The sequence below is a fragment of the Glossina fuscipes genome, unplaced genomic scaffold (assembly GCF_014805625.2).
Source record: "Glossina fuscipes isolate IAEA_lab_2018 unplaced genomic scaffold, Yale_Gfus_2 26, whole genome shotgun sequence".
In the NCBI taxonomy this organism is placed as follows: Eukaryota; Metazoa; Arthropoda; class Insecta; order Diptera; family Glossinidae; genus Glossina; species Glossina fuscipes.
Genome location: NW_023998421.1, coordinates 4,632,875 through 4,650,056, shown reverse-complemented (window position 1 = coordinate 4,650,056; position 17,182 = coordinate 4,632,875). Strand labels below are relative to the sequence as shown.

General features: G+C 33.1%; 1 protein-coding gene across 4 annotated transcripts in view; it reads right to left on the bottom strand.

Moving 5' to 3' along the window:
* The window catches only part of LOC119635293 (protein turtle), a 144,302-nt gene that overhangs the window by 11,409 nt on the left and 115,711 nt on the right, over nucleotides 1-17,182 (bottom strand). For 2 of the 4 annotated variants that reach the window (XM_038030036.1, XM_038030038.1), the window contains 2 exons: nucleotides 14,448-14,531; nucleotides 9,222-9,635 (listed from right to left, as the gene is read on the bottom strand). In XM_038030036.1, coding sequence (XP_037885964.1) covers nucleotides 9,222-9,635; nucleotides 14,448-14,531 — 498 coding nt within the window. The remainder of the gene's footprint in view (nucleotides 1-9,221; nucleotides 9,636-14,447; nucleotides 14,532-17,182) is intronic. The other 2 variants (XM_038030037.1, XM_038030039.1) reach the window with 1 other exon arrangement.

Genomic DNA, 17,182 nt, shown 5'->3' with positions numbered 1-17,182 from the left:
GTTATAATCTTCAATGACGCGGATTCTTTAATTTGAAGAATAGGCAAACAAAACAGTTAAACATGTTCGCAGGCTTCGGTTGACCGTTTTGGAAGATTTTGAGGAATCCACATTAAAAATTGTCTGGGACCGTTTTCTTTTTTCTTTCCATCTTCAGATTGAGCGATCAAGTGCGTACAAAGGTAAGCAAAGGCCGCAGGCTTGTCGATATGCCCAATTGGTAGGTGTTACGATTGTGCCGACTGAGTGCGCATTGGCGTCTAGCGCTAGAAGATTTGAACCGACGAACACCGATTTGGTAGTCGCGATGCTTAGCTTAGCGGTGCTTTGTGCCAGCACACGACTAAATTAGAGGTAATTTGAGAGAAATATAATTGGATGGTTCGCGTAATAATAAAGAAAGAAAAAAAGAAAACAATTAAACTCCAGGGTAAACTGACCGAAATCAATCCACTTTCAAGCAAAAAAAAAAAAAAAAAAATCAATTTCTACTTTATTCTGCGATATTTCGAAAATGATCTTTTGTTTAAAAACTTGCATAAATAGTAAGGGCTTTGTAATGCATTTAAAAAATATTGGTCTATATGGCTGGGGAGTACAACACATTGATATTTATACACACATATACACACATAATTAGTTATTGATTTTTGTTTTTCATACATCATATACACATGTACACAAATTTTTACGTTACGTCTTAAATATTATTTTATATTTATATTTATATATTTTTTATTAGAGGATCAGGCTCTACAAAGTGATTAAAAAAAAAGGTGAGCATGAAATGGTTTTTAATGCAAAATGAAATTTATTTATAATCGCTATAGCATTTGGGATGAATATTAAAGGAATTATGAACAAGAAGGAAATCTATAGTTAGGGTTTATGAAGACGGGTGGGCTAAGGACATTTTCTCTAGGAGAACCATTTCTCTTAAGGTGAATGGAATGAAATGAAATCGAAAAGAAATTTTCAAATGATTATTTTATTATAAATGCTTTATGGTTGTGTTCGAATGCGTGTATATGTATATATGTACGCATGTATGTATGCGATGCGATAATTGCATTGTTTCATATTTGTACTGTCATGTTCATATTCGATTAGAGAAGCAATGAATGTGAATGACGTTTCGTAAAAATAATTTGTGATGGTCTTTAAGATTTCACGAAACACTTGTCTTTTTTGTTTTACAATTGTTTCTGTTAAAAAACTTGTAAACACACACACACACACACACACACACACACACACACATAAAACTATATATGTATGGATTAAATAATAGTTTTAGTTTGTTGGTTTCTTTTTTTTTTTTTTTTTTTTTATTTTTTTTTTTAAGCTTTGAAATATAACAACTTACCCCGTCTTCTGTAGTTTACTAAACGGTACGGTTTTAAAAGTTCGCTAACATAAAACTCAAAAATATTTAATAGTACAGAGAAAATAAACGAGTTGAAGCGTCGTTCTGGGGCTTTTACAAAAATATGCATTTACGAGGCAGCTATGCATTAATTTCTGTTTATCAATTATCTACGCAAAGTTGACTTTAACTTAAATGGGTTTAATTATCACATGCATGAACTGCATGAGTCTGCAGCAAAGCCTTCTTTGCCTGCGTAATTGTTTAACGAAATTAAGCGTACTTTTCTTTTGCGTTTTGTTTTGAATGAAACGTTTTAGCTGCCATCGTTTAGAAAATGTTTTCTGTATTTTAAAACAGTTTAACGCGATCATTTTATACAATTTTTTTTTTTGGAAATTCATTAAAAAATTTAACGAATTACTTTTCAATTTTTCCTTTCATTCAATTTTTACCATCTTTGTGCGTGAATTGTTTACAAAAAACGTCTGCCCAGCATTTGTCACAACCTTTACCATCAAGAACTTAGCTCTGGGCAGAAACAACGACGGGTCACTAAGAACTCGATGACATTTATCGATTGCGGTAAAGGTTAATGTTTGTCCTCAAAATGTTTTCTTTCATTTTTTTTTTTACTTTCAATATTTCATCATTCAATGTGTTTTACTCAATTTCATAAATGTTTTCATTTATAAATACACTCCGAACAACAAGTATAACGCACTGTGTTAATTAAAGTTTACTCTTCTTTTCTTTTTCTTCTGTTTTTTTCTTTACCTAATATTAGAGATACTTAATGAATTGTTAAGGCTATCGTCTTGAAGCGTATAGCTTTCGTGTGGTATTGAAAACGACATTGGAAAATGTTTCCAGCTTTTTTTATTAAAATTATTTCCGGGTTGCGGTTACGGCAAGCTGAGATGGGCCATTATCAGCTGCTTGGAGTAGAATTTCTCATAGCTTGAGAAAAAATCGCAAACGACATTGTTGCCTCTCCAATAAAACAAACAGAAAAAAAAAAAAATATCGACAATACTATGACCCAAATGTTTATTTCAGAACTCACAGCAACCAAATTTTGATGTGTTTCGACTTTTTGCTGCTATGTCTTACCTATCGGCCTAGCTTGAGGTGGCAGTACAACCTACAAACTAGGTTCACTTGCTTCGATTCGCTTAAAAATTAATGGATACATTTGATTTCAAATGAAGAGAATTATCGTAGAGCATTTAAAAAGAGTTGGGGCCCAGGCGCCCCTAGATAGTTTTGCTCTCAAGTCAACGTAAAGATTTTGTGCTATGTATATAGCAGATTATTTGTAAATGTTTTCAAAAGTTTTCTCAACTCTCGCGCAAGGAACGGGTTAAAATTGGAAGCAAACATTCAATATGATTTTAAAGTGGAAACTGCAAGCCATGGGTCCTTGAAATTTTTTCATCAGATTGTAGAGCTGGCAAAAAAGAAAAATACATCACGCTTCCCGAAACTTTTTGATCGGAGTGTAAAATACTCACAGTCTTAGAACATGAATGAAAATCGAGTTTTGTGTGTCTTTTTTACGGGCTTTTGGCTTTCGAATCTTATGTCAGATGTAGTTGCTATTGGTTGTTTTTGTAATTTGTTAAAAAAACACTTCAATTTTTCTTTTTGGAACTAAATAAAAATACGATTAAATTGAAAAAAATAATTAAATAATAGTTGAATCGTTACTTAACATAAACAAAAAGCAAAACAAAACAAAAAAAAAAACAAATTAAACAAGTTATATAAGACATTGATTGCTGTTATTGATGATGAATGAAAACCTAAGGAAATTATTTGGATTATTCTCTATCTACTATTAGCCAACGTTCAAAAAAAAAAAAAAAAATAGAAAAAAGATTAAAAGAAAAGAGAGAAATAAGGACTTGACATCATAGCATCATAAACGGTTTGTGATATTTATTATAAAAATGTAGTCATATGAGAGTAATGCGTACAAGTGATACTTATATATGTTTGGTATAGAAACTGATTTCTGTGATAATAATTAAATTTACAATGGCATGCAATGTTAGTATCAATTAATTTCAAATAGATTTATGTATGTTGAAAAAATAAATTAATACTTATTTCAAATAATAAAAAAGAAGAAAAGCGAGTATGGCATGTTTGGTAATGATTTTTTAATGATTAATATGTTAATACTTATAAAAAATGTTGTTGCACATTTTTGGAAGAAATATTTGATATTTCAAATAAACGAAGGAATATAATGATGTCACTCGAATTATTGGAGATGAGTAAACCAATATCCCCTACAGACAATGATAAGATATAATAAAGTTTAACTACTTTGAAAACTGAACACTGTTCTTATACCAAGAACAAATGCATCAGTTCAAGTAATGTAATTGGCGTCTGCTTTGCATAATTATACCCTACACCATTTTTGACGCACTTTGGCGTATTAACTATGGACCTTTTAATATATCGATCAATCATTTTCCGAATCATTTTCAAAATGTCTGTCCATCTGTCCGTCTTGTTTTCTTGTGCGTTTTTGCGATATTTTGATGAAATACGGTTCGCCAACCTTTTGGAAATGTTTCGGATTGCATCAATTATTTAACTACTCCCCATATAACGCCTTATTTCGAAAAGTCGTCGTAGAAATAACTCTAGGGCGATGTATGAATGATGGGCCGCGACCCACTGTTAAGTTTTATTTCGCATTTTACCGTAACAGCCGTACGTCTTTATGAACTTTTATTAAGTATTTTTTCATAAGATTTTTTCCTAGCATGAGATTTTCATAGCTTACGTTTAAACACCTTTATAATGACTTACAGATTCATAGTTCGTTTGCTAATTATTGCCTAGAGCAAGATTTGGTCTAATTTTTTTACGATTAGGTGGCGATATTTATTCTGATTTCTTTGCCTGATGCCTCCGTTATATATATGTGTGTCTACCATTTAACAGTGATATATTTCATCGTTGAATACCACGTTCAATTTACAATTACATAATCTTTTTATGAAAATTTGTTTAGCGAGAACACCAATTTACAATATGGGTAAGCGCCAGTAAGGTAAGAGTAGCAAACAACCAATCTGCCAAACGAAAGTCTATATACATTTCTAATTGTAGTCATAGCAAAAAATGGATCGTGGTTGGGGTGTAAAACTTTTTTTAAACTGAGAACAGTATACCTTCAGCTCAGCAATATTCTTGCTTATTCTTTACATGAGCAATTCTTTCAATTCAGCGCCTAAGCCAAGCTGGCTGTGTACATTTTATTAAAATACGTTTGCCTTCTTTCAGCGAAAACTGGCAACTACTGGAAATGCTTGCAATTTTGACTTATTTTCTAAGACTCTCTTAACACTACGTACAGACTGAGGAATACTATGCTATATATATTATTTATTGAATCATTTAAATGCTAATCTGTGCTAATGTGACCGGTGATCTATCTACGATACAGCTTTGTAAGCAGTGATCGAAAATTTGAAAAAGAAAAATGTTACCGGAAAAATGGCATTCGTCAATTCTTAGCTACAGTCAGTATCTGAATACAGTTAAAACATATTTTTTGATCGTTCTCTACTCAACGCAATGAACCATGTGTTGCTGATTTGCTGAGTTTTAGAAGAATCAGATTATATCTTTGAAAATGCCATATGTATAAGCGTAATTAACTGTGAAGTTCTAATATCATACATAGAAGAAACTGAAATTGGTGATCTTTTTGTGTGCATGGATGCCGCAATAGTGGACCTATTAAAGTTGTCTTCTTATAAAATTTTAACTTGGATTCAATTTTTGTAGGCGGGTCAAATAATTTTCAAATTTAATTGTGGCAGCTGAAGTATGCAAGTGTAATGCATTTTAAAAGGCATGAATTTCTAATGCATCGAATTCGTAATAATTGAGATTTTTAAGCATGATGCTAAGATTATTTAAAAATACTTGGGCCCGAACTACTGTTGTGGTTGCCGCAAATAAATTACTCGACGTAGAGTAAAACCAAATATCTTCGCACGGCCTTTTTAAGTGACCAAGTCCGAACTTTCGCCCTTCAAAGTGCACATCACACTTGACACTAATAGTTCACGAGTAAATTAGTTCCTGCATTCTGTTCGACTTTAAAATTAAACTCAAACTATTTGGTCCCTTTTTTTTTGTGTTTAAATTTAACCTGAAATAACGCAAACTATTTATAAAAGTTTTGAATTGATTTTTCGTTCTTGTACTTTGCATTCAACGCTAATGCAATAAATTAATTTAATGATGGGTATTAAGCTCATATGATATTGTACTAGAAATATATATACATGTATGCATGATTTCAGATGATTTATGTTTAAACGAATAAATAAATTGTGAAAAAAGCGCAACTATGCGAAAATAATTTAATAATATCTCAAAAATTAATTAATTTTACATTGAAATATCATAAATTATTTTGATTGAGCGCTAATTGAATAGAAATATGCGTAAGAAGAGGAAAAAAAAAGAAAAATAAACAATTAAAATTATTAAATTAAATAACTAATAAAAATAAGTGAAAAATATTAAAAAAGAGGAAAAACCATAAAAACAATGGAAAACTGTTTTGCAAAAAAAAAAAAGAAGATTATGTCCGAAAATATGTTATGGCAGGCGAATTCCCGTAATTAAAATTTTGTTTAAACAGAAATTTGTGTTAATTAAAATTTATTTCATTTTTTTTTTTTTTTTTTATTTCCCTAAACATTTGATGTAATGTGTTATTAAAAAATGTTCTTGTTCGTTGGTTATTTCATTTTTAATAAATTATAGATAGATATAACTACCAACAAAGCGTGGCGGCATTCTAGATTCCTCATCCCGTTTATAAAGCTACTGGCAATAACCATCAAAGGTTTCATCATTTTGTTTTGCATTCTTGATCTGTATAAGATCTTTCAGGGGCATAGTTAAGTTCGTTCGTCGTTCGGTCGTATTTGCCCGTCCACCCATAACTTTAGCCGTTCATCATCGATAATTAAGCCCGAGCTCTAATTAAACATTTTTTCATTTTTATTTTGCCTTCCTGCTGGTTAAGTTTAATCACCAGCGTTATTCAATTATTAAATCACTCTTGAAATGAATTCGTTATCTTGATCTCTTTAAAAATTATCGAGCCTTTTCTCTGTTATGTGATATTGTTGTGTTTAACATCAAGGGCAATTTAGAAAGAAAACCGTTACATCCACGACATTTAAACTTGAGAAGTGCGGAGAAAGTGTGTAAAATAATTTTAACAAGTAAAATGACGACACGGTTCACCATTGAATAAACAAATATACATCACTGCGCTTCATACAAGTAGTCATTCATTCATTTTAAAATAAAGATTTATAATATGTGAGAAATGGTCGAAAAAGCAGTCAGATCCGAACAATTTTCAATAACGTTTGTTCTTAAGTCAAATTAGGCTGGTCCATCAAAAAATTGTGGACCGTGGCGTAAACACAAGAAAATAAGATGGACCTACGGACAGACAAGCTTAGATCAACGCAAAAAGTGATTCTGATTCGATCGGCATATAAAGGCGGGTCTATCTCAACTTCTTCTGGTTGCTACATACATCCGCATAAAGTCAGCATGCTTTTGTATAGCAAATTGTGTAGGCTATAAAAGAGATACATAACAAAATTTTAGCCCTTGGAAGGAACTAAACTTTTTGTAAAAATGAGCTACTCCTTGGAATTTGTTTTCGTTGTATATGTAATCACTACACAAAGTCTGTATAAGCGCAGCACGTTATGAAAAGCAAAAGCTGAAGTATACGAAAGATTTTGTTTTGTAAATTTAAATATTTAATATTTTCTGCTGACATACAGTAGCTAATGGAGCCTTCACAGTTCCCATATCGCCAAGTTAGAATGAAGGGAAAATAATTTGAAGAAAATTGACTAAGTAACCTCTCACCTACGTACGGCCCGAGTTTCTATCATATCTATTGTAACAAAGTAATCAATTGCTGCCGGTGATAAGACGTAGGCGTCACAAAAAAGAGATTGAAGGTGGGAACAAAGAGAGAGAGAGAGAGAGAGAGAGAGAGAGAGGGAAAGAAATAGAGATGTTTCCCAAAGAAGAAGACTTGCGTCAAAGGTCAGGAAAAGCTCCTTACTAACATGTCGTTCACTAAATAAATATTAATTGATTAACTGTTTCCAGACATTTAGAAGTCTATGCAATGGTATTGGGAGTACAAATTAGTTTGGTTCGTTTTCGAAGAGAAAAACTAAGTACTACTGCAGGGTGTAGAGCAAAAGTGTGGTAAGACGGCGGTCACCACCAAATGAAGCTATCACCATCAGAACGCTATCAAGAATAATTGACGCAATTGCTACGAAAAATTGGCGTGATATGCCAAAAGTGATAATGTCATGAGTTCCCGCTATAAGAAAAATTGGTTCTATGTAGTAGACCCGCTTAGGAACCGTCCAACGTTCTAGCTTAGCTATCTAAACCTCTCTACTGTTATCAGCAGACATTACTCCTTTCGATTAACAGAAATTTCAATAAATGTCGTCTTGTTTGTTCGAACGGTGCTTCGATTCTTGTGACAATAACCAAATATGAGTTCCTTTGGGGATAACCTCAAAAGGAAAGACATTTTTTGAGATCGATTTCGAAATTTGCCTGAAATTAGGTAATAGTCAGCGTTGGGCAATACCTTAATTAAGCGATTCATTCATCTTGTTTTAATTAAGCGATTCATTCATCTTGTTTTGAAGTATATGCTTTTCTGCCCACAAGAAAGGGACGGAGCTTACGTATACTTCCAATAAAAACGAGTGATTTAATGCCTGGGAAAAAAATTAACGGTTTTTGTATTGTATCCTCTATTCTAATAAAACCATCACTAGGTACATACGACAGCAATTACGACGGTTTAATAGTCGCCAAAAGAACCCTCTCTGTACAGTAAAATATAAGATATTGAACACTTATTTGTCAGCATTAAAATGATCGGCTAAATATTACGAACCCCGTCTGAAATCCATTACAACTTAAGGTGTTCCTTCCCGTCCGAGTAATCAAACATAGCTTTTCCTAACTTAACCTTTTTGCAAGCGTTGATTCTCCGTTCGCCTGTTGTTTAGATTTTTATGAAGACATTTAGCGATGGACCCCTCATTAGATCAGTTGTACTTTCCATATGGAACTCATATGCTGCTAAAAGCATCGGAAAAATGGTGACTAATATATATATCTTGCAAGACCAATATGTGGATTTTGTTATACGCACGTATAGTTTAAAGGTCTTAGGATCGTCGTGCATAATTATTTTAGGTTTTCTGAAGAGTACAGTGCAATCACCTTTCATAACCTCTCCCGGCATTGTGATACCGAGAAATATGTATATCATTAAATATAAGTTTAAATCTAACTTCTAAAAGCTCAGTACTTTTTATAGCAAATCCATCATATTCGCAAATAAATCATGAATTAATTGCATGACGTCGGAACGAAATTTGTCTTGAATGCTCCTTCAGACCTTTGATGGTTAATCTAATCGACTCATTGACACGCCCACAGTTCATTAGAACTTATCTGAACTGATGGATAAGTGATTAAAAATAAACAAAGTGAATAAAATGCTTGCCCTTGTGTTTGTACTTTCAAAAATTTATATTAAAATGTAGGAAATAATAAAACGAGTTTTGAAAAAAAATGTAACCATATAACAAGAAACAAAAAAAAAAAAAAAAAAAAAAATTATAACAAAAATAAAAAACAAGGATAAATGTAAAATTAATTTTAAATATTAAAAACCATTTCAATGCTTCTCTTTTGAGTTTCCTCAAAAAGGTTGGCTTGTCATTGTTGGTTTTACCTTTTTCCTGTTTTCGTCGTTTACGTTTATTGCAAATTTTTACGGCACAAACCGATAAAATGATCGCAACTATAAAAAACAGGATGCCCCCAACGACACCGGCTGTTATCGCTTTATGTTTGACACGTGCCGGTACCGGAAATTTAACTTCATCGCTGGATTCATAGGATTTTTCCGAATTGGCTAAAACGCGAAAATAATACGTACGACCACCAACTAAATTCTTAACTAAATATTGTGTTTCTTCCGGTCGTATTTGACCGCGATTCAGTGTCTTCCACTGTGCGTCGGTGCGATATTTAATAGTGTAAAATTTTACGATATGAGCTCGTTCCAACGGCGCTTGCCATGAGATAAGAAAACCATTCGACACTTCAGTTACGGTTAAATTACGTGGTGGACCTGGTTTCGGGCCTGCATATTAGGTACATGAAAAATGACACGAAAAAGAGAGAAAGAGAAAAAAAAAAACTAAAAGTTATTAAGGTTTAAATAAATTATTTTTCGTTTTTCTTTTTTTTTTTTAAATTTTTCTTTCTTCAATAAACTTATTAATGTTCATGCATTTGTAAATTACCTCATTGTCCTTGGAAATTATTTAAAAAATTATTAAACTATTTTTTTCACTTTCGCTTTCAAGAGGTTTTTTTTTTTGCTTTTTTTATAATATGTAAATATTTTATTTATTCAGATCTTGATGAGTGCTAGCGGTTAACTGAAAGTTTTCGAGCATTTTTCTTCACTCACAATCTTAACCAATAATTAAGTAAACGAACCTTATTTATGTGTTGTTCAAAATTAAAATGTGATTCGCTAGGATGGTCAAAAAAAGGATTGAAGAAAAAGAAAAACTGAACACGTGTGAATATTTGCCCCGTTATATGTATTCAAAATTATAATATTTTCGTTTTTTATGTCCTTGGGGTTTTATGCAATTCGAAATGTGGCCAGAGTGTGTGTCTGTGGAATACAGCGTCGGATCAATTCGTTAAAAAAAGATTGAAGAAGTGAACTCGTGTAAATATTTCCCGTTTTATATTTTCAAAATTCTTGCGTTTTTATGTAAATTCTTGGGCTTTTTTTGAGGTAGTTCAAGTTGTAGGGACACATTGCATTACACCCGCAGACGATTGAAATTTTTTGGACGGAAATTAATAAGCAGTGAATTTCATCTCTTCTGTCGGCTATGCCGCCCTATGGCTTGAATACAGACAACACGACGCAGACAGACAGACAGACAATTTGAAATTTATTCAGAAAATCATTCTGAATCGAAGTGGTGTAGAGCGTAAAACGGCGTTTTTTCGTCGTTTTAAACGGAAAGAAAAGCACTGTTATTAGATCTAAATAAAGAAATAGAAAATATGAAAAATGATTCCCGAAAATGGCGACACAGGAAGGCTAAAGTTCCTGCGCTTGCGTAAAGCAATGCTAAAAGCTGTATAGGTTACGATTTACCATTTGTCGTATGTGTCCCATGTGCTTAGGAGAACCTCTTGTTTTTCTCAAGGAACAGCTAAGAATAAATGATTGTGTTGCGAAGGACTACAGGACCTAGGTATGAGCAGCGTGTGGGGTCTGACTGCTAAGTAACTTTCTTCGGACAGTGTCGTGTAAGATGTAGTAGCATGTAAAACTATAAATAATGAGGTGTAGAAAGACTTCGAACACTCGCCATAGTGGGTTTACTGGCCATACACTGCTACTTCAAGTACAATGGGGTCTTTGGCTTATAGGAATTGTGTCTGTCACTGCGAGGCGACAGTTCACGTTTAAATAACTCGTTGTGACAGCGGACATTGTAAGATTAAGCCACGATGCAAGTGCTCAAGTTAAGACACCCTCGCATCGTCCGTCTCTTAGCCATGATAAAGGCGGTATTTAGTTTGTGACTCGGTTTTTATTCAAATATTTCTAAGGGGCAGGCGAGAAACCCCTATGAGCTAAATACTTTTAACTTTTTAAAAAGCATTAAAATTCGTTATAGTAGCGGCAAACATGGAATAAAAACGCAAGCAAAATATGGCAAAAACACGTCATTTTGTACTTATGTACGTGGAATGGACCTCCATAGGCGTAAGCATAATGCAAGTTAACGCAGAAACAAAAAACGAACGTAACGCACTATGACAAAAGACAAATTTACAGGTTCATAAACTATAAACTCAGACAGACACACAGGCAGACACATAAATACACAAACGCATATTGTGTAATTAAGGCAAAATAACAAAAAGAAATATAAAAAATAAGAAAAAATAAAAATTAAAATAAGAAAATTATAGCAAAAGATAAGCATTTTGTTTGAGACAACAGCATGACAAAGAAAGTAATCTGCATAATTGTAACATTCGTACATAGTCTGTATGTAATTGTATTCTCGATTTGTTAATGTAACCTTCCGTTAGACAAAACAAACATGTCAGAGATGAAGGAACATAAAAACAAGTTAAAAAGGAAATAAAACATTACTTAAGCGCATTAGGGACAACACCGGAAATAGTAGTAAAATATCAAAGGATGCAGGATTCCACAATAGACACACATAAGCACTTGCACGTACACTTATTTACTTGAATATTCGTATTTATGCACACATTTTTTCATAGCATGTGACGAACTAAAAAAAATATTTTTTTTCCTTTATTTTTTTTTTTTTTTTTGTGTGGTTGGTTATGCGGGGACAAGGTTACTTTGAGTAAAAGTGCTTACAATATAAGCACGAAGTTGAGGTCATATATGCTATATAGTGTGCGCTTGCATGCGTTGCGAGCATGATGATAATTGTAGTAAAATATAAAATATAAAGGATAACAATGTGAATGAATTTAAATCTAAATTTAATTGTTGTACTTTTTCTGTTTCCAAGTTTTCGAGTAAAGGAATGAATGAATGTATATGTGCTCGGATGTGTGCGCGCGCGTATGTGTGTGTGTGTGTGTGTGTGTGTGTGTGTATGTGTCAATGTTTTTATAACGCAAACAACAGCAATACTTAAGATTACTTAACATGAACCGATAATTCTTATATACTTTGTTACTGGTGTTGTTCGTGTTTCTTTGCATGACAATGACTGCTTTGCATGTCAAGGTAATATTTACAATTTAGAAAATTACGTACTCTACTCGAAAATGACCTTTGCAAACATAAAATTTACATTAGCAGACCTCATTTCGCTTCAACGTAGTTGTTATTATTTTGCTACTACTGTTGCTGCTGTTGTACGAAAGAGTTTTAATGATTTCTTTTCCATCTTATTCTCTTTTTTTTCTAATATGGATTGAAATTTCTTTTGGACATTTTAAAACCTAGAAAAACTCACGAAAATGTAACGAGGACATATTGGGTTTAAAGTACCGTTTGTAACCTTCAAAGACTTTGAAAAGCCCAAGCGTTGAAAAACTGAAGTGTATATATAACGCACTCCTTTGTCTCGTTTTAATCAATTGTCGTCTTCGTACTCTTACTAACATCAGCATTAAATCTTAAACCATGCCTATCTATTCGGATCCCAGCTGAAAGCCTTACGCAAACAGGGGAGTAAGCACCAGAATATAGGGCACATGATCTAATCCTTCAGGCTGACAGGTGAAATCTTTAAAATGGTGTGGGCAGGTCAGATAATTCTTCATGGATACCTATGACACGCTGACGATCAAAATGAACTAAGAAATGAAAAGAGATAGACAATGAGGACAGCTTAGAGGCCAATCGATAAATGCTATGCCTGAGCCACGACTGCATATACACCAGCACATTGGGATTTGAATCTGCAAAAGCAGAGTTGGTACAAGCGATCTTCATCTAGGCCACTGCTCATGCGGATTTAACAAAAAAAAAAAAAAAAAACAGTGGCGGAGGAACAAAGAACTATGAAAAACAGCAAACTGAAGTTGCTTCAAAAGTGTCCATTGAAACTTCAAAAGTTAGGAAGAAGCTATCTAGGGCGATGTCAGGGCGAATTGATGCTAGTCGGAGAGTCGAAATCAAGTGGAAAGCATTTCACATATAAAATTAAGGAACTTGTTGATGGATTATTCCTTTAATTGGGACGAAAGCCTTTGCATCTGTTGATCTGTTTGCAAAATTGAATTGCAGTTCATAACTTGAAGCAGTAAAGAAAGCTTGCAGTAAAATGAAAGATGTTAACTCCTTTGCCTATTAATAAACTAGAAAACTCAGCTGTGTACTGGACATCATCAAGCTAGGCTACGCAATGAACAGTAATACCTTTACTATGGCCTTAAATTGTGCTTCTTAATAAGCAATGATATTCTCTTGCGTGCGTATTTAGAACGAATGGAGATTTAAATAGTCGAAACGTGAAACACGTGAAAACACTCGACATTGAACAACCTCTTTAACTCGATGAAATTTCTATCTTCGAATCTTCTAAGGAGATTTTTTAAACATGTTCGACTGTTTGGCAATCAGCAGTGCAGAAGCGCCAATATAAGGGAGATCAAAACGCGAAAATGGTGCTCGTGAAATGAAGTAAATCATCCAATACAATATGCTTATCCGCGTTATACGAGGTGCTCGTACCTTCACTGCCAACAAGCAGAGTGTTTTGAAATCAATAAATAAGATATTTTTCGTATAACATACTAAGGGGCGGTCTGAACCATCACTAGTCATAAAACAAGACAATTCGTTATTTTTGTTAAAGTTGTTTTGATTTAGTATCACTTTTGTTATCCCGAAGGAAGAACCATAGGAAAACATTGTGATAGGGAGTTTTATAATACATGCGGGTTGTTGCCGGGAAATATGCCTTATGCCATGTAATATCTCTGTGTTGTCGCCAAGATTACGGCCATAAGAATGCAGGTCTTATCAGTTCCTCGACAATCAATAGAGAGCTTAGTTTGAATGAAGCAATGTCAAGCTATCGTGTATATACTCACTGAACTGTGTCGACTTGGTTTCAAAAGGTCTCTACGAAAACCATATGTCTTCAGTGACATGATGATCTTTACCTTGCGGCAAAATAGAAGAAAGTTATTAAGAACAAATGCCAAGAACTTACAACAAACAACAAATAAAATTTAAATAAAATTTAAAACTGTGAACAAGTAATGGATAGATAAAGTCGACTTTAGCCGAATTTTATTTTTAATGTTTTCTTAATTAAAGTTTATGCAAAAAAAAAAAAAAAAACAAAGAAAATGCAAACAAATACAACTCGAATGAGAGAAAATAATAATAATGTAGAAAAAATAATACCTTTTAGTTTTAATTTGGGCGGTGAGTAAACAATCGATCCATTCGAATCGGTATGAAAATAAATGTCAAAATAGGCTAAAAGGTCTGCAAATAAAAAATAGAGAGAAATTAAACGAAACAAAAACCATCAAAATAAAACGATTTACGGTATAAGAATAAACAAAAACAAAAAAAAAAAAAAAAAAAAAAATAGAAAAAGAACAGAAACCGAAATTCATTAACAAAATGGAAAATTTAGCTCAAATATTTACTTATCCCAAAGAGGGAAAAATTTCAATATAATGCAAAGAAATACTAAGAAGCGAGAAGAAACAAATAGGAAAGGATTTCGTTTTTTATTTTTTCATTTTTTTTTTTTTTTTTTTTTTGTATTAAGTGCCGGTGCAAAAATGGACTTTTGTGTATAATTGTTTGTGCAAGAGAATTAAAAGAAATGCAAGTATAGTAAGTAATTTTTAAAAGTGAAAATTATTCCTTTCATTCATGACAATCCGCAAAACTTTACTGTTTGAGTTGAATTCCATTAAAATTTGTTTTACTTTTTTTTTTTTATTTTTCTTTCTTTTTGTGATTATTTGCAAAAGTTTTGAGTGTTCTTATGATTTCAAAGTAATAAAGTCATAGACGTTTGTTTGCACATATATATATATATATATGCGTTTAAGAAAACGTTCCTGTAAATGTGTGTTTGCGCGCACATAATCCTAAACTTTCTGAGGATTTCACCTAACGTTGATTTACTATTTGCGCTGCGAAAAAATTTAATATTAACTGGAAGAGGGAGGGAGAGAGAAAAGCATAAATTTCATAAGCAACATTAAATAAAATAAATAGTGAATTAATTGCCGTCTTTAGGTACATTTCGTGAAAAGCGCGGGGAAGTAACAAACAATGTACGTATGTGTGAGTTAAAGAATAGCAATTTGATCTAAATTTTCTTTTAGAGATTGGTTCACTACATATACACGCACATATGTTGCGCATATGGACTTACATATGTAGTAAGGTTACATATGTTAGTTAGGGCTAGAATGCATAGATAAAATAAACAAACAGTCCATGAAAATGTTAGGAACCAGAGTCTTTCGGTGGAGTCTATAGGAAAGTGGTACTTTCATCAGCTTGTATAAAATAGCATAAGACACAACTCGGATGCGTTATCGCTCGAACCACAGTTTTGTACAAGGATTTTTTCGATTTCCGTTCTCCAATACTCTAAAGCAATGAATGTTTGTCCTGGAACTTTCGGAATGCTATAAAAGACTCCTGAGAGTATCATCACTGATTCGAGAGAAAGGAGATAAGATCGCAAATATTATTTACTTCTCGTTAAAACTAATGAATAAGCCAAAAAAGCCTTTGATGAATTAATTTTAATTAACTCTATCCATTCGTACCACAGTTATGAGAAAGAATTCGTAGTCGTCAAGATGGCAAAGCCATATCCCCTATACCATCAGCATTGACGAAAGCAGAAGAAAACCATGGCGCTAATGAACAGAATATTTTCCCATAACTGATTTCTATTGCTACAGGAGACTTGACGATTTAGTTCTCTCCAAGGGTTCGCAACATGTCTGAGCTCGGAACACTGACAGGGCATTGCAGCGATGGAAGCGTGATGAGTCCCGGAATCATAAATGAATGTTTCGGGATATTATTCTACTAAAATTTTCGTACCAGTGACATATTTTCTTCCACATATGGTACCGTTACAGTTTCCAACAATTTTTTATATACAAAACTCTCCGTAATGTTTTCTACGAGATGTATTGGACGAGATGTATGTCACGCCATGAAGGGAGTCCCATACCATAAGATTACCTCCATCTATTTTTCTATTCACATGTGCGTATATATTAAATGCGATATTCGGTTAAGGTAAGACTTCGCATCCGCTATGAAAAATTTAAGGTTTTCAAGTCAGATCGAGTAGAGTGCCGCATAAGACCGGATAACGTTCAGAATCCGAGTTTGTCAACTCTCCCTCATTGTATGGAACCAGTTTAAGCCTTGCCTTACTCGTTAATGAGTGGAAGTGAGAGTTAATAGCGTTTTTTTGAAGCAAATTAAAAATAAAAAAATTATACGACATACTATACCACATATCGGTGAAGGAATTGTGTTGTCAAAGACGACCTTTGCCTGGAATATCTGAAACTTGGTTTTAAATCTTATCGAGACAATAGCGATATAAATAGATCATAAAATGATTGGTGGCTTGATAGATAAGTAATGAAATTAAAGAAAGTGATAAATATGATATGAATGCGTAGGAAGTATTTTAACAATTTATTTTCGAGTGCATTCTTTTTGCGCTCGAAAATGATTAGATTCAACATTTCTTAGAACGCAGGTATAAATAAGCAGACATGTACTTGTATAGCGGAATTGTGTGTAATTCTAGGAAATTAGTTAACAATTCGCTTATTCATGATATATATGTACTTTTTGAATCTGATTGGATGAGTGTAAGTGAATAACCTCTTTTTGGTGTACAAGAAACGCCATAGTTTTGCTATGATACGTGACTTTTTTATTTTTTGACAAATTAAGACGAAGCAAAAAATGAAAATAAGAACCAGAACAGAAAAAAAAGAAGGAAAAAGGATTTAACACATGGTATAAAGTGGCCTTAAAGTGTGTAACTTATACGAGTATGATATATATGTACATATGTATGTATATGTCTAGATGACCTCAATGATTTATACGAATGACGTCCACTCTGCACA